This window comes from Meles meles, chromosome 2 (genome assembly GCF_922984935.1).
Source record: "Meles meles chromosome 2, mMelMel3.1 paternal haplotype, whole genome shotgun sequence".
Lineage (NCBI taxonomy): Eukaryota > Metazoa > Chordata > Mammalia > Carnivora > Mustelidae > Meles > Meles meles.
The window spans coordinates 37423549-37446500 of record NC_060067.1 but is presented as its reverse complement, the minus strand read 5'-3'; the positions used below and the strand labels follow the sequence as shown (position 1 = coordinate 37446500).

Genomic DNA, 22952 nt, shown 5'->3' with positions numbered 1-22952 from the left:
TGTAGGCTTCTTTCTCCCTCTGCCGCCCCTCCCTTAAAAAATGTCTGAATTCTTAAATAATATTCATGAACTCTCATTTTGCAGCTTAGAACTAACATCTTACAGCTGTAAGCTGTAAGCACTTGCAGAACTGACATCTTACGGCTTCAAGCAGCTTATGTCCATGACTTAGATTCTGTACAAAGCTTTGATGGAGCCACAGATGTCTCGTGTCAATCTAGGAGTTGCTCTGCGGTGGCTGAATTCCAGGATTTAGTGAGTTTTCTAGATCAAGAGTTGGTATTTATCATACGTGTTAGTCGTTTGCTGCTGCTACCGAAAGAGGGTAGCAGTCATGTCTCTGAATGTCTTATTCCATAAAAAACCAACTGGATACGCCTTTTTAAGAACCATTTGAGGCAGCCAGAGGTCAAGGATTCCGGATTCCTTCCCAGTCAAAGGATGCGCTGAGGGACCTCCAGAAAAGATACAAAGTCTCAGTCCCAGGCTGCCTTAAGGTTCCTTAGACAAGAGTCATGATCATGTGACCTTCTATCCCCCTCAGACTTCCCACTGGAGAGGGCTTGCTAAGTTTCAAAATTCAAAACTCAAAATTCAAGACAAATCATGAAACATTTGAGCAATAATTCTAGACAGTTCTTTATTCATATATTTTTTAATTTTTTTTTTAAAACCCAGAGGTCATTCTTGATTCTTCTGTCTCTCTTATACCTACCTTCCATTCTATTGCAAGCCCTGTTGGTTATGTTTAAAATAACCAAATATAAAATAACCAAAATATATCTTTAATCCGTCAGCTTCTACCTAATTTTCACTGTGAGCCCCAGACTAAGCTAAGCCATCACAGTAACCTCTTTTTTTTCTTTTTTTAGTATTTTATTTATTTATTTGACAGAGAGAGACATAACAAGAGAGAGAACACAACAGAGAGAGTGGGAGAGGGAGAAGCAGGCTTCCCGCGGAGCAGCAGCCCAATGCGGGGCTCGATCCCAGGACCCTGGGAACATGACCTGAGCTGAAGGCAGACGCTTAACAACTAACTGAGCCACCCAGGTGCCCCCATCAGAGTAACCTCTTAAACTGGAGGACTGGTCTCTTGTTCCCATGCTGCTCCCCAGTATTCCATTCTCCATGTGGTTGCCAGAGTGACCAGAGTAGAGGATTGAGCCACGTGATTCCTTTCCTTAAACCCACTAATATTGCCCCAATTACACCGTGGATAAAGTTCAGTTCTTAACACAGCCTCAGGGCCCCGGGTAATCTATCCCTTGCTTCCATCTCCAGCTTTATCGTGAGCCACTTTCTACCTCACTCTCTCTCTTGCATTCACAGAGATATTTTTTTCCCTTCCATTCACAGGGGCTTTGCACATGCTTTTCTCCTGACTTGTGACCTGGCTGCCTCATTCAGATCTCAGTTTTAGCATTAATTGGGGGCTTTTTGACTACACTTTCTAAAGTAAGTCTCTTGCCCACGAGTCTTTTTCTCCCACATTACTTTGTTCTTTGTAATTATGTGACCCACTGGTTTCCTTACTTGCTTAATGTCTGTCCCCTCCTCTAGACCATGAGCCCCATGAAGGACAGGGACTGTGGCTGTTGTTCACCATGATGGCCAAGTTCTTACTCTGCCCCTAGAGTCAGTACTCTAGGGGCAGACTAGAGCCTGCCAACTCTGGTGGGTTCTCTGTATCAGTACTCTTTGTCTTGACTACACAGGTCCGTGATGAGTTTCTACTAGGTGTGGGCATAAACTCCTTAGCCCATCCATCGCCCTCTTCAATGGAAGAACCGGGTTTCATCTATGAAGGAGAACATCATATTGTGTGAATGCTAGGACCTTGTTGTTCTGTAAGGTTTGTATCTCTGTGTTTTGAACTCAGGCCAACCATCACTGGTGTATCCTGTTGCTGGGGTCAGATCTTTGCATCTTAACCCTGCTTTCCTTTACTTAAAAGCCTTGGGCAAGCTGTTTAACTTCTCAGATTTTACCTCTTGAAGCTGTTCTTAGAGACATCAAATGCCTCTATTTTTTATTTTATTTTAGTGTCTAATGCTTAAACTTATATGAAAGTCTTAGCTTAATGTCTGGTACTTAGTAAGCACCTAAAAATGTCTGTTAGAGCAGAAGCTCAATACGTATCTATTGAATGAATAAATGAATGAATAACTTAACCTCTCTCAATGATGAATTTCAAGTTCAAGTTCAACTTCAAATTCATCACCTGTAAATAAAGAGGTTTAGCTAGATGATAACTTTCTAGGCTAATAGCCTAGGGATTTAGTTATGAAGATGTTAATAATTATGACATTTGCGGTTATGTTTTTATAAATTTTTTCAGAATTATTTTAAGCAATGAAAGTCAAATTCTAAGCTGAAATCAAACAAATTAAACAAAAAATTGGGCAAAAAAGAAAATATTTAACAAATCACCCTAAGTCCAGTGGTAAGCTGGTCTTTGGTTTAGTCTGCTGGGGGTCACCACAGGACTTGTAGCTTCTCTGAGGGTCTTTAACATTTCCAGGACAGTAATTAACCATTTAGTAGCGGTATCTCCTACACTAAATGAACATGAACTCTTCATTTCAGGTATCTCTTTGCATATCCCCAAGGGCAGGAGACATGAAACCATTAAGAAAATATAAACCAGGGGCACTTGGCTGGCTTGGTAGGCAGCATGTGTGACTCTTGATCTCATGCTTGTGAGCTCCAGCACCTTGTTGGACAGAGAGCTTACTTAAATAAATAAATGAAATATATAATGAATTTTTGTGAATCGGTTAAAAAAAAGGCAACCCAGGGATGCCTGGGTGGCTCATTCGGTTAAGCTGCTGCCTTCAGCTCAGGTCATGATTCGAGGGTCCTGGGATTGAGTCCTACGTTGGGCTCCTTGCTTGACGGGGAGCCTGCTTTTCTCTTTGCCTCTGCCTGCCACTCTGCCTGCTTATGCGTTCTCTCTCTCTCTCTCTGACAAATAAATAAATAAATAAAATCTTAAAAAAAAAAAAGGCAACCTGTAAAAAAATGGGCTGATAATGTGAGCAGGCAATTTATGGAGGAGGAAACCTGAATAGCCATTTGACCTATGAAAAGATGGCAATTCACCAGCAACTAGACAAGAGTAGATTAAAGCAAGAAAATAATACCGTGTTCATTAGATTTTTGAAATTTAAGAGCTTGATAACATCAGGACAGGTAAGGATGTGAAGAAGCAGGAACACATGCATGTGTGTGGGAGCATAAATGGGCACAGCGATTCTGCAGCAGAATACAGCCATGTGCGGTAGGGTTGAAGATGTGGATGTCTGTAATATAGCTGTTCCATGTCTGGGCATATAGCATGGACATGAGCACAAACAGACCAGTAAAAGGGTGTTGCTGCTATGGTTAAAAAAAAGAAAAATTCTGTATTTCCCTAAAAAATGGAAGAGATAATTAAATTATGGACTAGTCATGAAGTTTGTCACAATTGAATTTTATTCAGCAGCTAAAATACACCATGTTGAGTATAAAAAAGCCATTGCCTAAAATAAAGTATACCTTGTGAAACCAAGTAGGATGAAATTGAAAAGCACAAGATGTGAGTGCATATTGTTTGTGCATTCATACTTATGGGGATAATATATAAAAACAGAGAGGGAAAGATAGACCCAGCGCGGGACGGTGGGTACTTCTGGGGATGTAGGAGGAACTCTATAAGCAACATTTTACTTCTTTAAACATATACATATGAGGGCGCCTGGGTGGCTCAGTGGGTTAAGCCGCTGCCTTCGGCTCAGGTCATGATCTCAGGGTCCTGGGATCGAGTCCCGCATCGGGCTCTCTGCTCAGCAGCGAGCCTGCTTCCCTCTCTCTCTCTCTGCCTGCCTCTCTGTCTACTTGTGATCTCTCTCTGTCAAATAAATAAATAAAATCTTTAAAAAAAAAAAAACCATATACATATGAATACATATGTGCAAAATATTTAAAAGTGTTAAAACTGGGTAGTAGCTACGTGAGTGTCTATCATAATATTCTATTTGATCTTTTTGAAATATTGTATAATTTTTAAAAAAAACTTAGAAAACAAGAATGTTGTATGTAATAAAAAGTCCAGTATCACAATCTGCTCTTTTGTAGTTTAGGGATAATCTCACTCCTCTTTTGCCATTTTGCAGCTAATTTCCACTTGACCTTTGTGTGCATCCTTAAACCTCACCCGCTCCAGGTGGGTTTGTGGATCCCAGGGTTGGGTTCAAGGTCTTCTCTTTGTACCTGCTTGTTCCCTTCTTGCAACACTTCTCACTCAGCTGTGCAGTTTCCTGTTTACTTGCTGCTTGGGTCCACTGGACCCCAAGACGTCCCTCTGGGGACAGGTGGCTTGTTTGCTGTAGCATCTCCAGGGACTGGTGTGCACTGGTGTACAATAGATCTATATTAAGTGACAATGAATTCATGGATGCTTCAGTGGTTTACATTCACTGCAGTGCACACAGTGGGCTGGACTTGGATACTTGAAATCACCAACCATAGATACTAGGAACTATATTATCAACTATGAATTGAAACTATTTAGCAACATGTCTTGCCTCAGGGAGGCTGTGTGCCCCATTGACATGGCCCGCCCATAGCCCTTGCACCACAGTGTCATGGTGGAGAGGAGGACCAGGTGATGGGCTTCTTACAAGGAAACCTTGTCTTAGATCCCCGGACTCATCTCCCTCAAGAATCAGGTTGTCATTAAGCTTTGGCAGGGGATGTACCCATCCAGCTAATTTCCTGGGCACCGGGAGGTCAGGGTCCTTTAGTCCATCAGCCAAGCCTGCTCTTCACAGGGAGGATCACTGTGGCCACCTCCCCTGACCCAAGAGCCCAGCCCCTGCTTTGTCCCTGGTCACCTCGGGTTTGGATTGAATGGGCTCGCCAGCCCCCAGTGTGGCCTCAGAGGAGAGCCTGCTGCAGGCCCATTGCCTTCTTCCTAGCCCTGGCCAGCTGTAGCCTCGAGCAGGGCCCCGCTTCCTTGGACCCAAGGAGAACATGCTTCCTTTCTCTTTTCTTCCTCTTTCCTTTGTTTGATTATTAGCATCTGCTCCCATGTCATGCCCAGATCCACATGGCCTTGCTGGCATTGGCTCAGCCCTCAGCCCCACAAAACGGGCAGAACTTCTTCCCCCCACAAATCCAGCTCTTGGCTGGAAGCTGGTGGGTGTCTTCAGAACCTCTCTTGACCAGAGAGACCCCTAAAATCTCAGAGCACAAAGCCCTGTGTTGAGAGCACTCGGGACCATTTGCTTTCCTGCCATTGTGGAGAGAGCCTCAGCTCTACGCAGGCCTGACCTCGGGCCAGGTAGTTTACTTTTCTGATCCTCGGTGTCTTTGTCCTCCAGATAGAATAACTAGTATCTTGCAGCAGGGTTTTGAGACAATTAGGGACTGTTGTAAAGGGGTTAAGTGGACAAGCTTGGGCTTGAATCCTGGTTCTGCCTTGCAGTTTCCCCATCCCAAACAGGGTAACCCTGAACCCCACCCACAGATTATAAATGCTCACAACAATGCCTGGTCTGTAATGAGCACTTTCTGAAGGTTCGCTGGTTTTAGTGGTGGCTTGTAGATAGCATGCTCTCAACACACATTACGTTCCATTACCATTATTTTTATTTGCCTTAAGTTCCTTCAGGTTACTGTAACAAAAACACCACAGACCGAGTGGCTTATAAACAGCAGAAATTCATTTCTCACAGTTCTGGAGGAACTGTTCAAGATCAAGGTGCGGGCAGGGTCAGTGTCTGATGAGGACCACTTCCTGGTTCGTAGACGGCCCTTTTCTCTGTGTGTCCTCACATAGGGAAGGGGCAAGGAGCTCTGTGGGGTCTCTTTTGTAAGAATGCTAATCCCATTTAGGAGGGCTCCACCCTCATGACCTAATCCCTTCCGAAAGGCCCCTCTCCAAATATTATCACATGGAGGATTCGGTTTCAACATGAATCTTGGGAGGATATGGACATGAAGTCTATAGCCTTTTGTCCCTGGGCCCCCAAATTCATGTCTTTCTCACATGCGAAACACATTCATTCCATTCCCAAACCCCCAGTGTCTTCACTGGTTCCAACATCAACTCAAAAGTCTGAAGTCCAAAGTCTCATCTAAATATCTCAATCAGGGGCGCCTGAGTGGCTCAGTTGGTTAAACCTCTGCCTTCAGCTGCCTTCAGGTCATGATCTCGGGGTCCTGGGACCGAGCCCCGCATCAGACTCTCTGCTCAGCCGGGAGGCTGCTTTCCCCTCTCTCTCTGCCTGCCTCTCTGCCTACTTGTGATCTCTGTCTGTCAAATAAATAAATAAAATCTTTAAATATCTCAATCAGATGTGGTTGAGACTAGTAATTCATCCTGAGACACATGGAGACAAACTCCTAAGCTGTGAACCTGTGAAACCAAACAAATCATGTGCTTGCAAAACACAGTGGTGAGCTAGGCAGAGGATAAACGTTTCCATTCAAAAAAATAAAAAAAAATCCAAACTACAAGGCAAAGCTCCCATTCGATTCTAAAGCTTGAGAACAAGTCTTCTTTGTCTTGATTCTCTGCCCTCCAGACCCACTGGGGGAGGAGTAGCACTAGACCCACTGAGACAGAGGTCCTGACCCTGCAGCTTTGTAGGGCAGGAGTTGAGCCCACAAGACTTTGGGGCTGTTGTAAGGATTAACGAGATGATGTATGAAAGTGCCTGGCATGCAGTAAATGTTCAGTAGATATTATTTCCTCCCTTCCTGATCCTTGATCTTGGAGAAGGGCTACCTTAGACCAGAGGCAGGTGACCCCTTCCATTGGAGTCATAGGCATTCATTCTTGCAAACTTCTCCCCTGCGGTAAGGAACCATCTCTAGATCTCTTGAAAAGTTCCAGGGGCTTTGGCATCCTTGTGACATAAGGACTTGGCAACTGGTGAGCAGGTGTGTTTAGTTGTGTCTGGACCCTGAGCCAAGGCTGCCAGGCATAAACCCATCATGGGCATTTAACTGAGCACATATTTCATAGCATTCCTGAAGGAAGCTTGGGAGGAATCTTGGAGATCTCGAGTCTAACCTCTGAAATGTGCGAGATGGAAATGGGAAATGTAGCACGCGCTGCCGGAGATCACACAGCCAGTGGTGTGTAGGTTAGACACGGGCACTCCCCCCAACCACTTCCCCCCCACGCTGCCTCCACAGAGAGGAAGATTCCAAAGGACTGTGTGCAAATCAATCAGACCACTTTAGATGACTTCCGATCTCCTCTGAAAGCTGGTTTATCTTCACTTCACCCAGAGCACAGCCTCTGTCATGTCTGAACAATTCCAGGGGAGGAGAGCACTGTCTCAGACCTCCCTAGCTGTAAGCATTTGAGACATCAAAGGACATTCGAGTACAAAGGGAATCCAGAAGCCGTTTCCTGCTTACACCTTCTCATCCCTTATATCTCTTGTCAAAGTCAGCAGAGATGGTTTTCAGTTACATACCTCTTCTAGCTGTGTGCAGAGACTAGGAGGCAGATGATGGTTTGGTTTTATAACCTGTGCATTACTTTGCTGAGCTGCGGACCCAGAGGAACCGTCTATCTTAAAGTTCCCGGAGGGACACATACCCAGGAATGTGGCTCCAGTGTCTTGACTCCCAGAACGTGTGCTTGCTCTGTGCACCTGAAAATCCACTGAGCGTAACCAGGCACTGTCCTTTTGGGGAAATGCAAGTGTACACGGCTCGGTGGACATTTTGGAAAATTCGCAAGCTAGAGCGAGGAAGCAGATGTGAATTGTTTGCCTGACCATGCAAAAGTGCGTGGCTGTGTACAAAGCCTGGGTACCAACATGGTAGAGTCACTGTTCTGCTTTTTAGGGGCTTGCTGCGTGGTTCCAAAAATATTGTGATCCAAAAATACTGACACGTAGCAAATTTAGGCTTTGAAAAGAGCGAGAACATTCATAAGAAGAGTTTCCATTGTGTTTAAAACTCGATGATTTTTTTAAGCCTTCATTTGTTTAGAACAGTTTTAGGTTCACAGCAGAAAGTGTGCAGAAAGTATAGACACCCAGAGTCCGCGGATAACTAGCCTTTCTGATTATCAGCATTCCCCCCCCCCATCTGAGTTGACACATTTATTACAGCTGGTGAACCTACATCGATACGACGTAATCATCCAAAGTCCATAGTTTATATTAGGACTCACTCTTGGTGTTGGATCTTCTTTGAGTTTGGACAAATGTATAATGACATTATCCATCATTATAAAAGCGTGCAAGGTAATTTTCACTGTCCTAAAAATCCTCTGTGCTCGGGGCACCTGGGTGGCTCAGTTGTTAAGCGTCTGCCTTCAGCTCAGGTCATGATCCTGAGGTCCTGGGATTGAGCCCCAAGTCAGGCTCCCTGTTCAGCAGGAAGCCAGCTTCTCCTTCTCCCACTCTCTGTGCTTGTGTTCCCTCTCTCGCTGTGTCTCTCTGTCAAATAAATAAAAATCCTAAAAAAACTAAATCCTCTTTGCTCTCCCTATTCATCCCTCGCTTCCCATCCCCAATCCCCTTGCAACCACTGATCTTTGACTATCTCCATAGTTTCACCTTTTCCAGAGTGTCTTAGAGACAGAATCATGCAGTATGTAGCATTTTCAGATTGGCTTCTTTCATTGAGTAATATACAGTTAACGGTTCCTCATGTCTTTCTGTGGCTTAACAGTTCATTTCTTTCTAGCGCTGAATGATATTCTATTATCTGGATGCACCACAGTTTACTTACGCGTTCCCTACTGAAGGACAGCTTGGTTGCTTCCAGGCTTTGGTAATTAAATAAAGTTGCTCCGAACTTCTGTGTGCAGGTTTTTGTGAGACGTAACTTTTCAACTCTTGTGGGTAAATACCAAGGAGTATGATTGCTGGATTGAAACTTGATGATTTTAAAGAACTAGATGATAGTGAACAAACAGAAATTCTTTTAGAAATGGGAAATCAGGGGCGCCTGGGTGGCTCAGTGGGTTAAGCCTCTGCCTTCGGCTCAGGTCATGATCCCGGGGTCCTGGGATCGAGCCCCCCATTGGGCTCTCTGCTCGGCGGGGAGCCTGCCTCCCCCTCTCTCTCTGCCTGCCTCTCTGTCTACTTGTAATTTCTTTTCTTTTTTTTTTTTTTTTAAAGATTTTATTTATTTATTTGACAGAGAGAGAGATTACAAGTAGGCAGAGAGGCAGACAGAGAGAGGAGGAAGCAGGCTCCCTGCGGAGCAGAGAGCCCGATGCGGGGCTCGATCCCAGGACCCTGAGATCATGACCTGAGCCGAAGGCAGCGGCTTAATCCACTGAGCCACCCAGGCGCCCTACTTGTAATTTCTGTCTGTCAAATAAATAAAATCTTAAAAAAAAAAATCAATCTCCACCTTTATTAAAAAAAAAAAGAAATGGGAAATCACTCTAATCAAAGAGAAGCTAAGCCACCTTTTTTTTTGTTTGTTTAAGAGAATTGTAATTTACTATGAAAGAAGGGAGAAAGGGGAATTAGGGTCCAGTTTTTATTCACTAATAGATTTTTATCAGGAGATAGGATTAATATTTTTCAGTCTTATTTTTTAGGAGAAACCCTAACTTTCAGTTTAGAAAAAAGATTATTGCTTTAGTAAGGTCAGTGCTATGCAAAGTGGTGTTTTTAATGTTTCCATTATAAATTATAATAAAAATTTATAATTTTTATTGTAAAATAGCTTAAAGAGCTTAAAGCTGAGCATCTATGTTTAGTTATAACCCAGGATGAGGATGTCAAAAATCTTATGACTAAATTTTCAGTATTTTCTTTTGTGAGCTCATTGCTGCTGGGTTTTTCCATGATTTTGAAACATGTGTGTACAGTTTTTGGGAAGAGTTTATTTGCTTAAACTTTATAGACTAAAAATAGAAAAACATTGTTTCTATTTTTGGAATGTTTTACGAGCTAAAAAGTGAACGTAATTACCATACATATTAGGCCAAAATAATGAGACAGGAACAGATTTAAAATAGTAAATATATGAATTTATCTTGTTTAGAAATGTCATAAGCATTTTAATGAATTCATTGTTTTTCTTAATGAAGAGATAAATCTGTCATAAAGTACATTTCTTTTTCTTTCTTTCCTTCCTTCCTCTCCTCCCTCCCTTCTTCCTAATTTTAAGTAGGTCCATGCCCAGTGCAGGGCTTGAACTCATGACCTTGAGATCAAAACCTGTCCTGAGACCCACAGTTGGATGCTTAACTGACTGAGCCACCCAGGTGCCCCTAAATTTCTGTTTTAAAAAGACTGCTGAGCGTGGAGGAAAAAAAAGGCATCCTGCAGTTGGAGTGAACTGTATTTGTAAGGGGGTTAGTCACTGGCTGGTCCCCTCTCGAATTAACAATTGAATGACTCACTTTTTACACTGCAGAGTCTTAGTATTTCTAGTTGGGCTGCAGCCAGCTTTTAATTTTGCAAGGCTTTTTGGTAAACGTACAAAGGTGTCCGGAGCCATTAAAAATGTCTTACTAAATCTGTTTGCTGTTGTGCTGGTTAACAAGAAATGATAGCCTGATGCCCGAAATCAAAACAAAATTAGAGGCCTTAATTTAAACGTTGATATGGAGGCATCAAAGTAGAATGTTCTTTAGTTAATAACCTGAATTTATTGTCTACATCCAAATAAGTCGTCACCAAATTTATGCTTTTATTTCCCTCCCAGAACGTTCTTTCCCTCACTCACCAATTTATGAAGCACTGTGTGTTCTGAAGGGGACCTTCAAGTACTTGGTCTTGCCACCCAAAGACTCCATTTTGAATTTATCATGATTTAAAATGTAACTGCTTGTATGTGCTTGAGAGAAAGTGACAGAGGTACCCAGGTGAGGAGGGCTGGGATGTGTGGGAAGAGGAACAGGGGAGAAGTAGTGGGAATTCACAGGATTCATTGCTGAGGGAGGAATTTCTGAGGCTTCTGAAAATGAGGGGCAGGAATGTTTGTGCATTTCCAGTCTCTCCCTGGTTAGAATGATGGGAATTTACCAGAGAGACTTGGACAATTTGTGGTGTGCTTTAAAGAGTTAAAGGAACAAATGGAACACAGTCATGCTGCTAGACTTAGCAACTCATAAAAAGGGAGAGGAAAATATTGAGAGGCATGGAGGCCCACCCGTCCTGGAATTAGTTTTGGCTGACACACAGTCTCCTCTTTGATCTCAACTGTCCTGTCTGTAAACTTGTCGTCATGAACTTGAGACCTCTAGCCCATCATCTCTCTTTTATTTTTGCATTTATAACATATGCTGTATTAGTCCGAGTTCTCCAGAGAAACAGAACCAATATAGATAGAGGTAAGAGGAGATTTATTATAGGAATTGGGTCATATGGTTATGGAGGCTGAAAAGTCCCATGATTGCCGCCTGTAGGCTGGAGGACCAGGAAAGCTGGTGGTGTAATAGTACAGGTCTGAAGGCCTGTGAATTTGGGAGCTGATATGTAAGTCCTGGTCTGAAGGCCCAAGAACCAGGAGCACTGATGAGCCCATCGGCAGGAGAAGATGAATGTCTCAGCTTGAGCAGAGAGCACGAATTTGTCCTTCCTCTGCCCTTTTGTTCTATGGAGGCCCTCAACTATTGGATCATACCAACCCAACAGTGGGGAGGGCTATCTTCTTTAGGCAGTCTACTGATTGAACTGTTAATCTCTTCTGGAGACACCTTCACAGATATACCCAGAAATATTTACCAACCAACTGAGTATCCCTTAGCCCATTCAGGAGGACACATAAAATTAATCACCATAAATACCCATCACTAGCCAACAGCAATCACTGCTAATACTCCTCCTCCTACTTCTGCCATTACAGCTGCCATTTCCTAGGCACCTACTATATGCAGGGATTCAGGCTGAGATGCTTCACATGCATCTCACTCAATCCTAAAACTCATTCTGTAGAGCATGCAACTCTTGATCCTGGGGTTGTAAGTTCAAGCCCCACGTTGTGTTGCAGGAATTCTCTTCCTGGTCACGCTGTTTGGAAGAATGAAAAGGTAGACAGAGAAAGAGTGGTGGGCAGAAAAGCAGAGTTTATTGAGAGATAGTATAAAGCTCCCGGAGAGGGAGGTGGGCCCTAGGGGGTTGCCCTTGGAGTTTCCAAGCGTAGGGATTTTTATGAGCTCTTTTGCAGAACTACATTAAGCAATCAGGGTGTGCTGGGTCGTGCCAGTCAGGGCTTTGGTAACCTGTCTACCTATTAGGTTAAGGTCTACATACTGACGGTCTCTTTTTTGGCTGACGTCTGGGGGCTTACGTCTTAACTGCCCCTTGCCTGTGATATTGACAAATGCTTTGTGGTTATTGTCTTATTTTAGGACTTTTGTAGAAGTCATTTCTGCAAAGGCTGCAAAGCAGAATGCTAATCCTGTCTAAGCTGCAAAGCAGGATGTCAGTGCTGTTTTATTGTAGCTGTCCTGACTTTAGATTTTCTTGTTGGGGACCCTGGCCCTGACTCCCTAACTGTCCAACTCACTCCTAACAGTTGGGTGTAGAGATTACTTTAATAAAAAAATTCCTGGGGCGCCTGGGTGGCTCAGGGTGTTAGAGCCTCTGCCTTTGGCTCAGGTCTTGATATCAGCGTCCTGGGATTGAGCTCCACATCCGGCTCTCTGCTCAGCAGAGAGCCTGCTTCGCGCCCCCCCACCACCTTTCTCTGCCTGCCTCTCTGCCTACTTATGATCTCTGTCAAGTAAATAAATAAATTAAAAAAAAATTCCTACTACTAGCCCTCTAAAGTGTGGGTCCCATTATTAAAAAGCCTCATGGCATTAACTTACATAAAATCATTAAAACATCATCACCTAGAGATATTTTAAAAATTGATTCATAATTCACATACCATGGGATTTCAGTTTTTAGTGTATTTTTAGTATATTTGGTATAGTGAATATACTAAAAATTCCAAAATATCTTCATCACCCCAGAACAGAAACCCTATACTCATTAGCAGTCACTCTCCATTTTTCCCTCCTTCCAGTTCCTGGAAACCAGGAATCTACTTTCTGTCTCTATGGATTTGCCTATTCTGGATATATAAGTGGAATCATACAATATATAATCTGTTGTGTCTGGCTTCTTTCACTTAGCATATTGTTTGCAAGGTCCATTTACATTGTAGCATGGATTGGTACTTCATTACTTTTTATGACAAAATAATGCTCTGTTGTGTGGTATATTACATTTTGTTTATCCATTCATCAGTGGATGGACACTTGGCTTGTTTCTACTTTATAGCTGTTATGAATAATACTACTATGAACGTTCATGTGCAAGTTTTTTCATGGCATATGTTTTCAGTTCATACAGAGGGATTTTTGTTGCATGACTTTTTTTTTGGACTTGATAGTATCCTCAGCAAATATTTTTTCTGGAAACAAGGTTTTATGCCAGAAAGGGATAACTGCACACCTCCAGACTAAAATTTACTAAAACTCTCTTTCTGCAATGTGAGCTCTGATTTCTGTACTGTCTCAGTGAGACTTGGTTTCCGGAGACAAGCACTCATTTTTTTATTCCCTTTGTTCAGCTGATCCTTCCTCCTGGAAAGTCTTATCACCATCTGTAAAAGTTTGAAAGTCTTGGGGCACATGGCTGGCTCAGTCCCTAGGGCATGCATGTGATTCTTGGTCTCCCGGTTGTGAGTTCGAACCCCTTAGTGGGTGTAGAGATTCCTTAAAAAAGAAAAAAGGAAAAAGAGAAAAGTTCTTGACCTTCCAGCCAGAAGCTGATTCCTCCTTTGCAGCATAAGTTAACTTTCGTTTTTTTTTTCCTGGGAACTCCCTGGAGCTTCACCTGGTCCTTTCTCATGGCATTGCTCACTCTTTTCCTTCCCAGTCCTACTGGCTACCCTTCTGCCCCCCTTGAGGTCAAGATTCAGGTCTTAATCACATTTCTGTTCCTTGCCAAGGCACGTGTTGCTTTATACAATAGGTGATGAATGTCCTCGAGCTGAATAAATCCCTGATTAGTTGCTGTGATATTGGGATTTATAAGAGAGAGATATTTGATCTTTGTCCCCTTTCCTGGCACAGAGCTCCTAAACCCCTTGGAATTTCCTGTGAAGAGGGGCAGAAAGGTGTCTTTTGTCATGTTAATGAAGTGACTTTTGGAAAGGCCCTCGGTCACCTAAGAAAGGAGATTGGTTGCCAGGGAACTAACCGCGGGATCAGAGGATAGGAAACCTTCAGTCCTACCCCAACCTCCGGGGTTGGGGGTGGGGGGTTGGGTGGAGAGAGGCACTGAAGTTTGAGTTCAATCCCTAGGGGCCAAGGATTTCATTGAATACGTTGAGGTAATGATGCCTCCATTGTAAACCCACATGGTGGGGTTTGGAGAGCGTCCGGGTTGGTGAGCCCTTGGGAGGTGCCAGAACGTGGCGCTCAGAGAGAGTGTGCACGTTGCCTGCACTTTCTCCACACCTCGCCCTCTGCATCTCTCTCATCTGGCTCTTCCTGAGTTATAGTCCTTTCTACTACACCAGTCATCTAGGAAGTGAAATGTTACTCTGAGTTCTGTGAGCCACTCTGGCGTATTAATGGAACCCAAAGACGGGGTGAGGAGAACCTGTGGCTGGTGGGTCAGAAGCCTAATAGGCAACTTGGCCTTGTGATTGCCATGGGAGGAGTGTGTGGGGGCCACGGTCTTGTGGGAGCGAGCTCGTTACCTGTGGGGTCTGACACTATCTCCAGGTCAGTAGTGTCCCAAATGAGGTGACTTGTCGGACCCAGCTGGTGTCAGAGATTGCTTGGTGTGGGGGGGGAAAAAAACCCATCTTGTCATTGGTGTCAGGATCATGGCTACCCTGTGGTTCTGATTAACTTGAAGCCACGTTGTTTCCTTGTGTTACAATGGCCCTGTTTTTAGCCAGGTCTTGTGGGGGAGAGGACCAGGCTGGCGAGTGAGGTCGTGCTTTTGCATGCTTCCCCTTCTTTGCCTCCACATCGGAGCTGGTGGAGCGCAGCCAAGCAGGTACAGCTCCTCCGGAATCCTCAGATTTCGCTGTCCTTGCTTCTTGCTCCTTCTCAAAGGAGGAATATGACAGGAGAGTTGGGCAGCAGGGTTGGGGGCTTCTTGCAGGGGTGGGGGTGATTACGGTCAGACTTAGGAGGGGGGCAACTCTTTCAGGTCCTGGGTTCCCCCATCTCTCTTCAAGTCCTCCCTAGTGTCTCAGGAAAACAGATTAAATCATCCTTTTAAAGTGACAAGACAGCAGTCTTGGATTTTCTATAGATCCTGTTTAGATCTCTGCGATCCTACTTGGATAGCCCATCGACCTTCACAGAGCAACCATATCTTATTTTTTCTTTTTATTCATTCATTCACTCATCCATTCATGTAATCTCTATACCCAATGTGGGACTTGAACTCATGACCCTGAGATCAAGAGTCGCATGCTCTTCTGACTGAACCATTCAGATACCCTTCATACTTTTTTTTTTTTTTAAATAAGGTATCTAGCACTTTGGAGGTAGTTCTCAATCCTGGCTGATAGCCACTCACCTGTTAGGGTAGGAACCCACATACATCCATTCTTCCAAGCTTTAAGTAAAATGAGAGGTCAACACCAGTATTGACCTCTGGCCAAGTACATTTGGCTGATGCGTTGTGCTTGGTTGGGTGGAGTTGTGATAATTGGGTGCCCTTCTTGAAGATGCCCCAGCTCCTTCAGTCCTTATTGTCTCACAGCTGGCTCTCTTCATGCATTTATTGACCTGCCTGCCCTTTGAGGTCCCTGAGAATTCGACTCTGCCCCCAGAGCGCCAATTTATCTGCCCTCCACCCCCACCTACCCCTTGGCACCCCTGGTAACTCTGATAGACGATCAGGGCTGGGAACCATCAGCACCTTGGAGCATTGACTGTTCTGTCTGTAGGGGTTCTCAGTTCCAACTGAGAGAGAAGCACTAGGGAGCTGTTAAAAATAACCAATCCCTGGCCCATGTATAATCCTTCCCTGGAGGAATAGACAGTTTCTTGAAGGAAGGATACTTTTTTTCAGACGGGAGGGGGTGTGGTATTTCAATGAAAATTGTATTATTTGAATGTGGAGTCAGTAGACTGTCTGATGTTAAGTTTCCTTTTAATAAAATTCCAAATTACAACAGAATTGCTTCCTACATTGTGACTTGCAAGGTACATGTTGACAGTGAATTAAAATAAGACCCTTCTATATTTTTTAAACTATTTGGTGTTGGAGCCCTGCCTGTTACTGCCTGTCAAGTGTGTTCAGTCGAAAGACCCTTGTGTTCCTATGAAATGAGTGCTTTCTGCCCAGTCCTGGATCAGGCAGAGAGCTCTGGGGCAGAGGGAGACCTCTGTGTGTCTAAAGGGTATATAAGTTCAAACCAGGTTCCAATGAGCCTCCGTCCCGATGCGTATATATGGAGAATTGCATCCAGGGTAAAACAATGAAGACGATATCCCTATCTCATCTTCCAGCACACTCTCCCATTTTAACGGTTAGATCCAGAATTTGACCCAACTTTAATTCTTTGTGTGTGCGCACGTGCTCAAAAAGTGTTTGCCCAACCGGCAGAAAACTTACCTCGGTTGGGAGTAATTTAGGTTTCTTTCATCAATTTTGGGTTCCCTTCATTCTCATCCCAGAGTTGCTTCTAAATTCTGGGCATTTTCGTAGAGCTCAGTCTGGGAATTGGGAGTGATGGAGTATGGAGTATGGTGGTGTTTGTCCTGGACCCAGCTTGTCCCACTTGTCCTCAGCTCTCTATCCACTGCCATCAAATTATGTTGTTGCCTAGGAACCCTCCAGGTCTCCCTCTAGCTGAGCTAGTGCTCATCATCCCTGGGACATAGGACAGTTTCAGCTGTTCTCTCAAGGGTCTGTTGGCCAGAAGCTCATTTTAAACCCCACGTCAATGACTCTCATATACTAGTGCATCTCAGACGCAAATGTACACACTAGCCATCCAGAATCACGGTATAATGAAAGTTCTGACTCTGTAGGTCTGGGTTAGGGAAGGGCCTGAGATTCTGCATTTCTTTTTTTTTTTTTTTAAAGATTTTATTTATTTATTTGACAGATAGAGATCACAAGTAGGGAGAGAGGCAGGCAAAGAGAGAGAGAGAGAGGAGGAAACAGGCTCCCTGCCAAGCAGAGAGCCCGATGCGGGGCTCCATCCCAGGACCCTGGAATCATGACCTGAGTGAAAGGCAGAGGCTTTAACCCACTGAGCCACCCAGGCGCCCCGAGATTCTGCATTTCTAACAAATTGCCAGAGGGTGACCAGGCACTGGTTGAGTAGCAAGGTTGCAGAGGACAGAAGGGCTCCCAGTGTAAGGGAGTTAATCTCTATCTCTTCTACTTGCTGGGAGTGTGGGGGTGGGGAAGTGATTTGCTAACAGGGAAGGGTCTGGTTAAATGGCTGCAAATGCTCTCCCCCCTTTTTAGCTTTAAATTTTTTTTTAAGTTTTTTTTTTTTTTTTTACATACATACACTCAACCCATAATGTGGAGCTCGAGCTCACAACCCCAAGATCAAGAGTCGCAAGCTCTACCCACTGAACCAGCCAGGTGCCCCGGTCTCAATTTCTTTCGAAGAAATCAATCAATCACTGCTTAAAAGAAGAAGCTTCTTCTTAACGAAGAAGCTCGTTAAGATGGTCCTAAGGCCTTTTTCAATTACCTAGATAGGCTCTGTTAGAATGCTGTTGGAACTCTTGGCTTTCCCCATACACCCTACCTGCAAGGAGAAACAGGATGACATCTCCCTCGCTCCCACCATCCTCTCCTCTTGGCAGTCATGCCTGTGTGTAATCCCCCTTGCCTTGTGCATGGACTGGACTTCCTTCCTCGTCTTTTAATGAATAGAATACAGCAGAAGTTTGGGGCTGTCACTTCTGAGATGAGTTTATGAAATGATTGATGTCTTTTGTGGACACACGCTCTTTCTTGGATCATTTGTGCTGGGGCATGCGAGCTGCCATTTTATGAGCAGCCCTGCAGAGAGGACCACGTGATGCCACAGAAACCAAAGTCCTCAGTCCAACAGTCTGCAAGGAACTAACCGTGTGAGTGAGCTTGGAAGATGGAGATGGCTGCAGCCCCAGCTAACAGCTTGAACCCAACCTCAAGGGACAGGTTGGGCCAGAGCAGCCAGCCAAGAGGCTTCTGGATCTCTGACCCACAGACACTTGTGTTTTAAGCTTCTGTTTTGGGGTAATTTGTTCTGCGGCAATAGATGATAATACCCACCTAACTCAGATGCCAGACATTTGGAGATCATTAAAACGTTCTGTTGGCCTACCTGAAAATGAAGCACAACGTAACAAAAGGAAGCACAATTCTTGCGCCTGGGTTGCTGTTGGGCATGATGAACGCAGTGAGTGGCTAGACGTCACGCAATGTATTTACACATTAGCTGTTAGACCTTTGGACATTTTTTTTTTTCCCAACGTGGAACTCCAGGGTGCCTTGAGTTAGAAACCTACCTTAACCTTTGTAGCTATAAGCTGACTACACCGTCTTATCATCTTGCCTTGGGAGAGAAGAAAACTCTCGAAATCAGAATCTCTCACGTGGCTGAAAGCTGCGGGCTGAAGGAGCGGGATCTACTCCCCCCACCCCCCCAAGAGCTTAGTTTTCTGACTCCAAGAAAACCACCTTTGATTATATAAAGGTATTAGGGGCTGGGGAAACACTAGTCCTTTTGTTACCAGCAATCTCAGCGTTTAGAGAGAAAGGCTGTGGGGGTGGGGGTAACCCGGGTGAGTTGGGCGGGCTTTGTGTTAGCTCGACTCGGGGCCTTCTGAGACAGGAGTTCCTAGTTTTCGGAAAGTTGTCGGACTCCTCCTCCGGGAGCTGCGCAGCCCGGGGCACCCCGGAGGAGGGCGACCCCCGCGAGTCCCAACTTCCCGCCCAGAGCCCGGCGTGGGGGTGGGCGGGGTCGGCGGCGCTCCCTCCCCTCCCCTTCCCTCCCCTCCCCTTCCCCGCGCTCTCCCCACCCACTTCCCTTTCTCGGCTGGCCGGGCCGCCCCGCGGGCGCGACCTCTCCCGGCCGTGACGAGCGGGGAGGAGCCCGCCGCCGCCACTGCCGCCGCCGCCGCCGGGGGAGCCATGCCGGCGCCCCGCCGCGCCCCGAGCCCGCCCCCGGCGACCCGCCGCCTCCCCGGCCGGCGGCGGGAGTGAGCGGGAGCGACCAGCGAGGAGCCGCCGCCCGGCCCGCGATGTCACCATTGTTCAGCTGGGTGGCCAAGGTAGGCGGCGTCGGGGCAGCGTCGGGCCGGCGCCCGTTACCGGAGCGGACGGCGCTGGGAGCCGGCGTCCCCGCGGCCGCCGGTCTGGGCACCTCTGTAACCGTCGGGCCGTGAGGGGGTCCTGAGCGCGGCGGGCGCCCCCGGCTCGGGGTGGGGGGGCGGGGGTCTGACCGTGAGGGGACTGCCCGCGGCGGGGGACGTCCCGCGGCCAGGGGACAGCGACCGGAGAGTGGCGGGCGCCGCCGGTATCGTTTCCCGGGCGGCTCTCATTCATTAGTCCGCAGAGCGGGCCAGGTGCCGTCACGCCCATTCCACGGATGGGAAGAGCGAGGCCCGACGCCCGGCGCTAGGTGTTCGCCCCTGGAGGCCGGCTGCTCCTCTTCCCCGCGCAGCCCACCACGCGCAGCGCTGGGTGTTGCCCCGCGGCGGGACCGTGTGTGGCATCCTCCCTGACACGGGTCCTGCCCGGTGGCCTGGGATAGGGCGCTGCGGGGGCCGAAAGGCTGGACTTGGTGCACGCCGAGGGCATTTGTCCTTTGTGTTAAACTCCCTGAATTCAGAGGGTGCGGTGGTGCGAGTTTTGAATGTAAATTCTATTTCCATGAAGTTTTATTTTCCGAACATGAGCGCTTTCAGAATAACGGAGCCTTACAAAGTCCTGCCAGTTTCACTGTTGCTGGAACGGAGGGACTGGAGTAGCTCTCCGGAGTTCCCACCAGTTGGAGGACGTGGAATTATTTTTATACCTCCCGGAGTACCAGGCATTTGGGTGATTTGAATGATGCTTCCCTCGCAGCCTCTAAAAGGCCGGCAGGACCCCAGGGCACCTTTCTCACACCCCGTGGCGTTTCGCAGATTGAGTAATAAACTCTTATTGGAAGAACCCGTTAGCCATTATGTGACCCTTTACAAATAGTAATTAGGTGGTGGTTCTATCTGCTAGTTACACAGTGCTTTTAGACTGCTGGTTTTGTAATAAATACCTGTCCTTGAGCCAGATAAAGCTTTGACTCAATTAGTGCTAATAAAATGGAGACACAGAAACCAGATTATCAGGCCCTGTATCCTATCTTCTCATCCTCACCAGAATTTTCACTTCCTGAAACACAGCGGGTGGTAAATGAAAAAGTTTTGAGTCGCAGTTTTGTATTGAAAAAGAAATGAATGATATGCCCAGATTTCCTGGTTGGATGTGATAGCTGATTAGCTTTTATAAATAATGCTAAATTTAAAAATGTGAGATAGTTTAAGAAGTAATTCAAGATGTGTTGTCTGATTATATTTTATTTTAGGTTGAGGATTTGAGTCTACTTGTATACTGTTATACTTTATATCATAAGACCAAAGGGAGAAACCCAAAAAACCAGACTTACTGTTTGAAGTCTAAATAAACAAAAGCCAAAATACTTACTGTTCATACTGTTTTATGGTTTTATTTACTTTTCCAAAACCTATTTAATAAAGATGTTTTTCACTATAGGAGTAAGGTGGACTTTTGTTCACATTGGCCTAGGAGATGATAGTGAAAACACCAGACCAAAGTTTTATTAAAAAAAAAATAACACACAAACTCAAAAATCAAAACTGTAAGGACCTCTACAAGGATTGTCAGCTTTCTCCAACTGGCAATATTTTTGAAAAGGTTATTTAAATCAAATGTATGTTGATAACTTCATGTAAATTCTGAATCATGTTATTCCAAAGTTATTTAAACTGCAAAACAACAAAACTATGAAACGTTTTTGGAACACATTTATCAGTTGTCAGCAGAAAGTGCAGTTATTTTATATTTCATTCCTGTTAGGTGGCGTGCGATTTTAAATTGGATCCTGAAATTGATTTTTATAGACAATATGTTCTGTGAGATTTTAGAATATGAAATTATTTGAATGTTCATTTCTTGGGGCTGTAGATGATAAGAGTGACTTTCTAGGGAACCTGATTTGGTTTACTGTTAAGAGATAGGGCATCAACATGGTTAGCATTATAAACTAGGGAATATTTTAAAGGCAGAAACAGGAGTTGCAAATGGACACACAGTGTGCGTAATCCCAAAGTACAGTTATATTTGACTTTAGAATGACCCTTCAAGAGCACATAAATGAATATGAGCACACACCTCACACAAACACTACATCTAATTGCTGTTCTAGTTTGACCTTTGCAAACTGGCTCCACACCTGGTTAGGAGCAGAAAAGGGGCGTGGACATGGCTTGGTGCAGATGGATACCTGAACAGAAATTTGTTTTTCTTGGGTGCCTCATTAATATTGTATAAATATTGACTATATAGTGTGAGGAATAGAGCCCAAACAGAGAATTGTATGTTAAGAAAATTAAAATGCACTTTCTTTTATGTTGGACATATGTTGGAACAGTAAGGCAGGTGCACATTGTATTACAAATGGGGCAGGTTTTACAGAGGTGAAATTCCTTGGTTAGTCTCATTGGGACACGTGAGTTTTCCCATAGATTGTTAATAAAAACAAATTTCTCAGACATCGTGATTTTTTTACTAAACCCACAGATGTCCCAGCCACCTGGCAGTTTTGAGTATTTCTGTTGATTACTTCCGTGCCTCCCATGCATCAGTTAGTGAAACCTGCCGCAGAACCACCAGGTAACTTTCTGAATTCATTTGGATTCGCACCTGCCTGTAAAGATACTGGCTAAGATTATTGCTAGTATCCCAAAGTAGTGGGTTTTCAATATAGATGTTATTCAGTCAGGTAAAAAGGAAAATGAGCCTAAATATATCCATGTCTGCTGTGTTCTCAAATTCAAGTGCAGTTTCATCCAGTTGATGCCTTGTATTTTTTTCCATTGCTTGTTTGTGTATTCACCAGATGTTATTGGGCACCTTTTATGTACCAGGTACTGTGGATGCCCTGAAGGAGTTAGTTTAGTTTGCACATAGGCTTATCCTTTATTTATTATTATTATTTTAAAAGATTTTATTTATTTAATTTATTATTTTTTCAAAAGAGTTTTATTTATTTATTTGACAGACAGATCACAAGTAGTCAGAGAGACAGGCAGAGAGAGACTCCCCGCTGAGCAGGGAGCCCGATGCGGGACTCGATCCCAGGACCTCGGGATCCTGACCCGAGCCGAAGGCAGAGACTTAACCCACTGAGCCACCCACGGGCCCCAGTTTTATTTATTTATTTGACAAAGAGGCAGGCAGAGGGAGGGGGAAGCAGGCTCCCCGCTGAGCAGAGAATCTAATACAGGGCTCAATCCCAGGACCCTGAGATCATGACCTGAGCTGAAGGCAGAGGCTTAACCCACTGAGCCAGCCAAGCGCCCCTATTTATTATTTTTTAAAAGACTTTATTTGTCAGAGTATGAGCGAGTGAGCACACAAGCAGAGGGAGTGACAGGCAGAGGGAGAAGCAGCCTTCCTGCTAAGCAAGGAGCCCCAGTGTCCAAGACCCTGGGATCATGACTCCAGCCAAAGGCAGACGCTTAACTGACTGAGCCACCTAGGCGTCCCAAGACTTATCCTTTAAAAAGTGTACACACTGGGGGCACCTGGCTGGCTCAGTGGGTAGAGTATGTGACTCTTGATCTCAGGGTTGTGAGCTGGAGCCCCATGTTAGGTGTAGAGATTACTTAAAAGTCAAATCTTTAAAAAAATTAAAAAAAACTATACACTGAAGCTTTGTAAGGCAAATATTTAAAAATGCATTAAGTAAGGAATCGTTTTGTAAAATAGTCGCTA

General features: G+C 44.9%; 1 protein-coding gene across 5 annotated transcripts in view; it reads left to right on the top strand.

Annotated features, from left to right (window-relative positions):
* The window catches only part of TBC1D1 (TBC1 domain family member 1), a 231156-nt gene that overhangs the window by 58372 nt on the left and 149832 nt on the right, over nt 1-22952 (top strand). Inside the window, exon 1 of one of the 5 annotated variants that reach the window (XM_045993585.1) lies at nt 18983-19228. The exons of the other annotated variants lie outside the window; for them this stretch is intronic. Coding sequence (XP_045849541.1) covers nt 19199-19228 — 30 coding nt within the window. The 5' untranslated portion in view covers nt 18983-19198. Of the gene's footprint in view, nt 1-18982; nt 19229-22952 lie in introns of those variants that run through there. 5 annotated transcript variants of the gene reach the window in all.